This window comes from Bacillus rossius, chromosome 16, assembly GCF_032445375.1.
Source record: "Bacillus rossius redtenbacheri isolate Brsri chromosome 16, Brsri_v3, whole genome shotgun sequence".
Classification (NCBI taxonomy): domain Eukaryota; kingdom Metazoa; phylum Arthropoda; class Insecta; order Phasmatodea; family Bacillidae; genus Bacillus; species Bacillus rossius.
Window position 1 is genome coordinate 19892622 of NC_086343.1, and position 9819 is coordinate 19902440.

Genomic DNA, 9819 nt, shown 5'->3' on the forward strand with positions numbered 1-9819 from the left:
ACCTGGTAATGGATCTTATGATAGTAATAGATTGAATTGATATCTATGGAAGCCTAAAATATAAAATAAAATAAAAAATCTTCTAACCTCCTTTTAGACAATCCCGCAAAATCAAAACTACCAAGTTGATTGGTGTAACGCAAACCATCGAGTGCTTTCAAGAATATCTCTAAACGGTCATTTCGTGTCTAAGGAATGTTCTTCGAACACACATTTTAGCCTTTCTTTTTCATGCTCCAAAAAAATACAGTTTAGAAACTGAATGTAGAAACGGATCTACTCATCCGCCCTCGGTGTATTCTTGAAATGCTCTTCACGAGCGGACACTAGTCAGATATCTTCAGCAGTTTTCTCCTGAAGCTCTGCACGCAGCCTGTGTGCCGGAGGTGGGATGGTTTGACGTGACGGGCGTGTCTGCGTGTTGGCAGGCATGACGAACGCGGAGGTGCTGCACCAGGTGGAGCACGGCTACCGCATGCCCTGCCCGCCGGGCTGCCCCAACACGCTGTACGACATCATGCTGGAGTGCTGGCACAAGGACCCCATGAAGCGCCCCACCTTCGAGACCCTGCAGTGGAAGCTGGAGGACTTCTTCACCATGGAGGGCTCGGAGTACAAGGAGGCGTCGGCCTACTGAGACCACGCCCACCTCCCGGAGTGGCCGTACTCGCTCAGGCTCCGCCTGCCGTCGCCCCGCGAGTAGAGCCCGCCTCCGGACAGGTGGGGACGCAAAGTGTCGCAGCGTGCGCGCGTGGTGGTGGTTGTTCCGGACCGTTCGCTACTCTCGTCAAGCCTAAATACACCCTGTATCATATTTTATATTGTCCTTATATGCAGGTATTTCTTATCAGTGTGCACGTTCTAATTTGCAAGTAAGTAGGTAGATCAGAAACTTTAGTATTTTATTTGCAATGTCAGTGTTAATTGTGTGTGATGATTGATTTCAGTACGAATGTGTATTGTTTTCACAATGGTATCAATTGTTGTAATGTCTTGTTCAAGGCTATGACTGCCGGATATCAGGTGGTAATAACGAATTTGTTTCGGTGGAGCACATTCAGTTTTGATACAAAGTTGTTTTTGCTAAATGAAATTTTAATCCGTTAAATGGGTAGTATTTTAATATAATTTTGTTGCTGTGTATAATGAAATATAAACGTTGCGAGACTTGCTGTGTGTATAAGTGGTACTGGTTATTATTGTTGAAATGCTGCAGACCTAAGGTTTGTTCACATTGGCTCATGTTCGTTGGCTTGTAATCATTTAATCTGTGTGGCTGCAGCCATAATCAGAGACAAGATGATGTGGTGAATTGCGGTAAAACAGGAATAACACTGAATACCGTGTCAATAAACCACGTAATACCAAAATGCAATGTATGTTACAATAAACTGTTTTGGTGAATTAAGTATTATGAATCATTAAATGTCATATCTGTTTTTTTTTATTCATAAATATAGAATATTATTAGAGTTCATAAAAAAATAAAACCTAAAATCTTGTCTCTAGCCATAATGTAACATTCAGGTGTTAGCTGAGTATTGTTATTTTCAGCGAATGAAAAATCAAAATATTGAGTGTACTTTCTTGTTCATTTCTTTCCTCTTAAAAATTTTCAGAAATGATTGTGAGCCTACATTCAGTGCAGTGTCAAAGTTTGATCATCACAATTTTCCTTCTGGTTAACTCTTGTTGAGAACATCAGGTCTTGAGTGCAGTCACATACCCATGAGTATTTTTTTCTTTTCCTTAAAGAACAGGTGTCTCAATAAGCCAGTTAAAATGATTGTGGCTAGCTTCCTATTGTTTATGTTGCTTATTGAAGTCATAAGTAAAGGGGATGTACTAGTACTGAAAAATAGTGACTCCAGAAATGTTAGAAGTAGCGAAAAAATAAAATGATTTTTGTTGGTAGCGTATATTCCAGTTTTTTTATTTATTGCGTGTGGAATCTAAACGTGTATTGTAGGTATCAAGAAAGCTATTTTGAAATCTGTTTGCCAGGCTGGAAGATAGGTACTTTATTCGCAGTCTCTTCCGGGATTTTTCAAATGTTAGCCCATGAGATTGTTTGAAAATCACTTTGTGATGTTTTATAAATTTTTTCCCCCTTTCAATGAGAATATGGAGACCCTGCATTTTTTTTATGGCATATTTTGGAATGTTGTGTGTAATACTTCATATCACATGTTCATTGTGTTGTAATTTTGTCTGTGTTTGTATAGCGTGTTTTAACTTAGCTTTTGTAAGCTTTGTTCTAGTTTCAAATAATGTTAAATTAAATTTTTACTTAATTGTGTTGTGTGCTGGTGTTGATGCACCTCATAGAATTCACCTCCAACTCAGCAACTGCATGAATTAGTTTTGGAATAATTGTAATGTATACATTTATAATTACAGTAAAACTCTGTTAAGATGTTTGTGAAGGGACGTAAAAATTTAAGCCTATTAACCAGGAAAAACTACTTTAAAGGCTTAAATTTAAGTTACGTAATTTTTTAGGTCAAGGGAATTTTTTGTTTTAAAAACATCAAGCAATAAACTTCTAGTTGAACTTCTTAAAAGGGTTTCACTGTTAATTATCATTAAGTTTATATCTTCAAATGTGAAGCACCTACTGAACAGTAGTTGGGACCAGTTTATCTGTACAGAATCATGTTTTTGAGTGGTTACTTTTCCCTCCCAGTTTTCAATTTTGTAAGGTCTTAAAATGATTGTGTGTTCAATTTTGATTGCTTTTATCACAGTTGAAACCAGTTTCGAATTGAACATAGTTTGCAATTGTGCATGATAACCTGTATAAATAGCCAATAAGCTAATTGCATCTTGTAAATACTCTTTCTGTTACTTTTGAAATAAGTGCATTTGAGGATGATTAGTCAACTTGAAAAGTTTGTAAAATAAAATTTTTGCTGCTTTTTTTTTACACTTTTAGTGTGAATTGTTTTTCAAGTTTATAAAATACAGTGCAAATTCTATCGTTTCATAGATCAAGTTCAGAAAAAAAATGGCATCCATAACACACTAAGCAGAAAATATTAAACTTCAAAAGTTGTGGTTTAAAACACAGGCCTGAATGAAATTAAGAGAACAATATAGTTTTATCAAATACGTACATAAAATATGTGAACTTGTATTGTAAATACGTAAGAACTGGAGTAAAGGTTTTGGTGATTTTACTTTCATAAATGTTGTACATATGTCATAATTGTATATCTAAGACTTCTCTACATGATATTACTGAAATTGTTTCATAGTTAGCAGATATTTATTAATGAAAAGCATAAAAAAAACACTTATTGGAATTCTGTAAACATTCATGATTTAATTAACAATGAATGATATTATGTTGTTTTTGTGGTTAAATTTTAGAGATGGCACGAGACTCAAAACTCGAGCAGAGTCAAACGAGTAGCTAAAGGTCAACTCGACCGTCAAATTCATTGTATTCTACAGGATGAGACTCGACGATCTTTATCTTATAACTCGATAATATATGACAATCCTGTGCAAAAAGCATATCACGTACGATGATTTTACAAACACTTCAAAGTGTAATCACTAATTTAAATTATTGACATTTTCTCAAAGTACATTAATTTAAATAATTACACTTCCCGAAAAACTTAAATTTTTTCCGCTATTTGCGTTTTACATTTTTGAAAATGCCATTTCTGAATGGCCTGCTGTAGGTGAAATTTTTTTTAACATAGCACACAAATTACAAAAAATTAAAAATTGTCTGGACGTTGGTTTTTATTCTCTAGTATAGCAGAAATCAATAGTATCGCTGTTAGACATGATTACAAAAGTGTTGCATTGTGTATCTCCATACTGTATTCACCGGCAGGTCGCCTCTGCATATGGGTCGCACCTATAATTTTGGGCATAAAAATCATAACATTTGCACCGTAAGGGCTTCCCTAGAATATGAGTAGCACCATATAACTGTCTTCAGTAGAATACAAGTGAAGTCGTTATGGTCTTGGCTTATTGCCGCGTAAGAAACATGGAATGGTCGTGTGTCTCTCCTCTCCCCATCCTTTATGTCCCTTTTTTTTATTGTTTAATTCATTACACCACACAATTTTCCTCGATTTCAAAGGCCTTCACAGCTACTGTATTTTCCAGAATCTAGTGAAAATAAAATACTCAGTTTTAAAAGAAATCAGGTCTGATAAGTTATATTTTACTCATTCACTTGGCACAAATGACTTACAATGACTTATTTGAAGACATATATGAACTTTAATATAGTGCTAATTTATGTTAACACCAGCAAATAAAAAACAAATATTCTGTAAAATTTCTGCAATTACTCGAAGTTGACTCGCTTTTTAAGGACGCGACTCAACTAAAATTAAGCTTGGACTTTACTCTGCTCGACTCGAAGGTATTATTACTGAACTCGCTGTACTTTGACCCAAAAATTTGCAGAACTCGTCCATCTCTATTAAATTTCTGTTTGTTTACGATAGTCATTTACAGAGGATCATATGTTGATAGCCTAAGTTCTTACACATTACCTTGTGAAGTTTCAGTTTAGGCCTACATTTTAAGCATGTCTGTGTAGTATCATATATTGATAGCTGCTGTTTAATTTAAGGTTTGATTAATTTTATCAATTTTTAATTCCCCTGGATATTTGTGAAAACTGTGAACTAGAAAATAAATCAATTTTATTAATATGTAGATCTTAAAATTTAAAATAAGTTTTTTTAAAAGTAATGATTTATGAATTGAATTTTTCACTTCAGTAAATAAAATTTGTTAATTACGTATAGTGAATTTTGTTTTATTTTTGTGTTCCACCTTAGATTTGATTTTATCCGGTGTGTACTACCAACATCGACTTACATTAAATTATATTTCAGTTTTATTGCTATATTCGTACATAGGTAATCATAATCATTCCTGTATTGATAATTCCAGAAGGATAATAGTTTTGAAAAATTCTGACATCCCCTACCTCATCTTAATTCCTTTTAAAAACATATGTCACTTGATGGCCAATATCCTGCATTCCCACATCCACTGTATAACATCATCGTTTGTGAACAGCCATGTTATCGCAATTGAGTTAACATTTTGTTGTTGCTGTTTACAAAAATTTTCAGTGAAAATAAAAATAAAAAATGGTCATGATGGGGATGTTTTAAATTTCTGAGTGTTTTTCCGCCCTTCGACAGTTCATTGTAACATTACAGCATGTACATATTACAATGGTTTCAACGTAAAAAAAATTGCTAAAAGGTTAATACAGACACAGCTGCACAAAAAAATTGTCAAAACCATTTAAATGTAAAATGAAAGTGAAGCAAAATAAATGCAGGAAAACTGATTTGATTTGTGCTGATGACACTTCTGGGAGTACATAGAGCATCACTGGTTGTCAGTAATTAATCTAAAATTTTGAAAGTGAATTATCGTCTTCTGTGAATATGAAAAAGCAAGTTTGTTTATTTCTAGACATTATGTTAAATAGTAACAGACCTCTGTCCACACATATTCAGAGAGAAACAGCAAATATTTCTGATGAATAAAGTGGACTGGCCTTCAATGCTTCAAGAAATATTTTTTCCTGCTGTTAGTGTGCACATAGTCGCTAGTCTGTGATTGAATACCTATTAATTTGCTGCCGTTTGATCAAGAATACGATTTTTAATTGTCATTTTGAAGTGTGTGTTTCAAATCCGTAAATAATTGTACTGTAATCAAATTGAGTCTCTGTCTGTATTAAAGAATCTATAAATTTTGATCACACATTTCATTAATCATGCCAATTACTATTTTCTGTTTTTATCAAGAAAACAATAAAATGTTTATCTTAATGTAACACTTTTTATCTTCAACATGATCCAAATTACAGATGAATACAAATGTTTCTATACTTTATAACCTAACATTTTAATATGGGAAAATATTGTGACATAAGGCATTTGCACATTGAGTGTTTTTGTAATAAGTTAACCATAAAAATAAACTTATAAAGTAAGAGTAGGTGATTTTTTCAAGTAAAATAACTTATTGTTACGGAAACATATATATATATATATATAAAACTTAATTATGTTTATAAAAATCAAAATTTTAGTCTTATTTTTTTATGAATATGGTTTGTTTATGAAGTTAACAGATAAAATATTTCACGTTTTTTGTTGCTGTAAGTAATGTTAAATTTTTATTTTAAAAGTTTTTGACTAAAACAAGCTGTTCTTATTACATTAATTAATTTTTTTTCAGTGTGTAGGGTGAGAGTTCTAGTTGCACCATAGTGCACTTACTCAGGTACCAAGCTTAAGGGATTGGCCGACTCCAACATTTCTTTCCCCGGTCTGAGAGCAAGTGCCATCGTAATTTTCCCAAGAGTAGGGTAAGTTTGCGTGCAGTTTCACGTGTTGGTGCATTGTGGGCACATCATTAAAGCTATATGACTTCTACCTGATGTACGAGTACTGATTTCCCCTAGTCCTTGTACCTGACCCGGTGAGTCTCCGCACGAGCGAGGGGTTAGCCTGTAGTCACGAGCGAACCCCACAGGTCTGCAACACCTGGGTCGTTTGAGGGCTCAGGCTATGTTGCATAGCACTGTTTCTCCAGCGTGGGTGACGTCCCTCGGTAAGCCGCACGGACCCCAAACTGTCCACACTCGCCTTCCTGTAGGAGGTTCCTCTTCCTGAGAGAGCTGACACTGGGCAGCATCGTCTAACAGCTACCTGGAGACATCCGACACATCTGCACCACTCCAGAGATGTACTGCATCACAATAAGGATGAATACTGGCTCTGAATTCCAATTTAGAAAAAAATTAACTTAAAGGTAAGCAAAGGAATTGAAGATTAAACATAAGAGTATTACAAATGTAATACCAAAAAAATGGGTTCACAAAATGGCCACAAGGGAAACTATCCTTAGCAGCTAGTCATTAAAACTCAAGGTATTATTTTTAATAACATGCATTACCAATACTAGATTTAAAAAATTAAATTTATAATTTTTATTAAAAGCCTTCTCAACTAATGACAGTCTGGTACAATGAAGAGAAACATTGAATCTGAATGCTGATTTAGCAGTCTGCCATCTGTTAAAGCTTATCCTACTTTATTGTTCATGACTCCCTGGTAGAATAAAGACTAAATGGCTAGTTTTTGACAAGGTTCTGGGCAGGTGCTGCCATCTGTTTAGCATTTTCAGAAGCTTATCCTACCTCTTACTTGTTCATGACTCCCTGGTAGAATAAGGATAGAAAGTCTAGTTTTTGACGTTTTCGGTAGGTGCTGCCATCTGTTGAGCGTTTTCAGAAGCTTATCCTACCTCTTACTTGTTCATGACTCCCTGGTAGAATGAGAATATAAAGACTAGTTTTTGGACAAGGTTTTGGGCAGGTGCTGCCATCTGTTGAGTATTTTTAGAATCTAATCCTCCTACCTCTTTCTTGTTCATGACTGCCTGGTAGCATAAAGATAAAATGGCTAGTTTTTGACAAGGTTTTGGGTAGGTGCTGCCATCTGTTGAGTATTTTCAGAAGCTTATCCTACCTCTTACTTGTTCATGACTCCCTGGTAGAATGAGAATATAAAGGCTAGTTTTTGGACAAGGTTTTGGGCAGGTGCTGCCATCTGTTGAGTATTTTTAGAATCTAATCCTCCTACCTCTTTCTTGTTCATAACTGCCTGGTAGCATAAAGATAAAATGGCTAGTTTTTGACAAGGTTTTGGGTAGGTGCTGCCATCTGTTGAGTATTTTCAGAAGCTTATCCTACCTCTTACTTGTTCATGACTCCCTGGTAGAATGATAGAAAGGCTAGTTTTTGACATTTTCGGTAGGTGCTGCCATCTGTTGAGCGTTTTCAGAAGCTTATCCTACTTCTTACTTGTTCATGGCTCCCTGGTAGAATGAGAAGTTTTTGAAAAGGTTGTGGGCAGGTGCTGCCATCTGTTGAGTATTTTTAGAAGCTAATCCTCCTACCTCTTTCTTGTTCATGACTGCCTGATAGAATAAAGATAAAATGGCTAGTTTTCGGGCAGGTGCTGCCATCTGCTGAGTATTTTTAGAAGCTAATCCTACCTCTTACTTGTTCATGACTCCCTGGTAGAATGAAGATGAAATATTTGGCTTTTTGGTACAAAACTAACTTATCTGTTCAATCATTATTGAACTCTACCAGTTGGTAAATTAAGGCTATTATTTCCCCTCCTGTGTTTTTTTAAAATTAATTAGTGATTTAAATATTCAATTTATATACTTACAAAGCCAAGTTATTTACAACTTACCCATTTCTTGTGTCAAATCTGAGAAACAGTGTAAATATGACTGAGTAACAGTTTTAACATTTGTTTGCACATACATTCAAATAATACACTAATTTCCGCAGTTCTTTGAACTAGCTCATCAGTAGCTAGCTCTATTTGAGGCACAACCTCCACAAAGTAACACGACAGAATGGGAGGTCCAATTACCAGCAACTCTACCTTCATTGTAGCTGTTGACTTGAACTTAGTCTGGATTGTATGGACTCTATTTATTTATACAGCACCTACTTACTCAGTTTTTAGTGGAAAATGGGCATGAAAAATTGCAATACATACAATTAAATTGTCGTACTAGGGAAGTAAGGGAACGAACAATTTAAATGTCGGAGTGGGCGCCACCACGTGATGTGGGCACGTGGACCCGGCGGAGACACTCTTCAGGGCGTGACGTGACCCGTGGTCACTCGACTAAAAAGCACAAGTTCGACGTACTCCTTTTATTTCAGCAACGTTACAACACGTCTCCAATCGCGCTACACCTACATACACTATGAAACAGTTAATAACGCCAACGGCGGGAGAGAATCAGTTTACAGGCTGACCAGGTCACCTCGTGGCCTGGCCTCGTGAGTTTTGGACGCGGTTCGTGATTAAATGTTCGAATTGAACTTAAATATTTATTAAAACGAGTCGGCCACCCGGAGTAGGCCTCGCTGATACAAAAAAGGTTTAAGAATGATAAAAAGTCCGGCGGATGTTAAGAGATCAGTTGATTAAGAAAAATATGAAGTTGCGCGGTGCTCACCAAGCATCCTACCCCGGGTGACGAACGGAAGCGACTGAAGAGGCCAGGGCAGCATGGCGGCCGGAAAGCACTGGATTTACCGTTAGTCTCTCCTGTTATTTATTAATACATATTTTAACTAAAACAAATACACTAAAAATTCTATAATAAAATCATACCAAGGTTTCGTTAATTATTTAAGTTGAGTATTGATTATTTTAATTATGATTATGGATCAAACTAGTTGCGGGTAGTTCCATTGCCTGCCGCGTGGGGCGCTGCGCCGTCCTTACAACTAGCACTTAAAACATAAACACTTAGGGAATATTATTTAAAGAAAAGACAGGTAGGTAAACATAAAAATTGAATAATAAAATAAAAGGGGTCGTGGCACAGACTTTACTCCCGCCTCTTGTCGGCAACCTCACACGCACACACACACACACCTGCACACGGGGCGGGAGGTTTAAATAGAGGGTGATGGTGGGAGGAGAGGGGTGGCGACGGCGTGAGGCACATCGGGCTTAGGGAGGGCGTAGCCCCGGTCGACGTCAAAATTTAAAATGTAAGAATTTACCAACTCTTACAATATGAATATTTGGTGGGAAAACTCAGCAAAATTCTGTAACATGAGGATTGTTTCGTTGAAGCTAATAATGTACCCACATATAAATATTAAATACCAAATATAATTTTATTGCAAGTCTGGATCTACTTAGGTGCAGTGTTTGCTTCAAAAATAGTTTAAGAACTTTGCCACATAGCCATATATAGTCTAATATA

The 9819-nt window shown here is 36.0% G+C and overlaps 1 protein-coding gene across 2 annotated transcripts in view; it reads left to right on the forward strand.

Annotated features, from left to right (window-relative positions):
- Positions 1 to 4783, forward strand: part of LOC134540400 (tyrosine-protein kinase Src42A) — a 66813-nt gene extending 62030 nt beyond the window's left edge. For both annotated transcript variants that reach the window (XM_063383110.1, XM_063383111.1), the window contains exon 7: positions 429 to 4783. In XM_063383110.1, the coding sequence (XP_063239180.1) occupies positions 429 to 637 (209 nt within the window). In that variant the 3' untranslated portion in view covers positions 638 to 4783. The remainder of the gene's footprint in view (positions 1 to 428) is intronic.
- The last annotated feature ends 5036 nt before the right edge of the window (positions 4784 to 9819 follow it).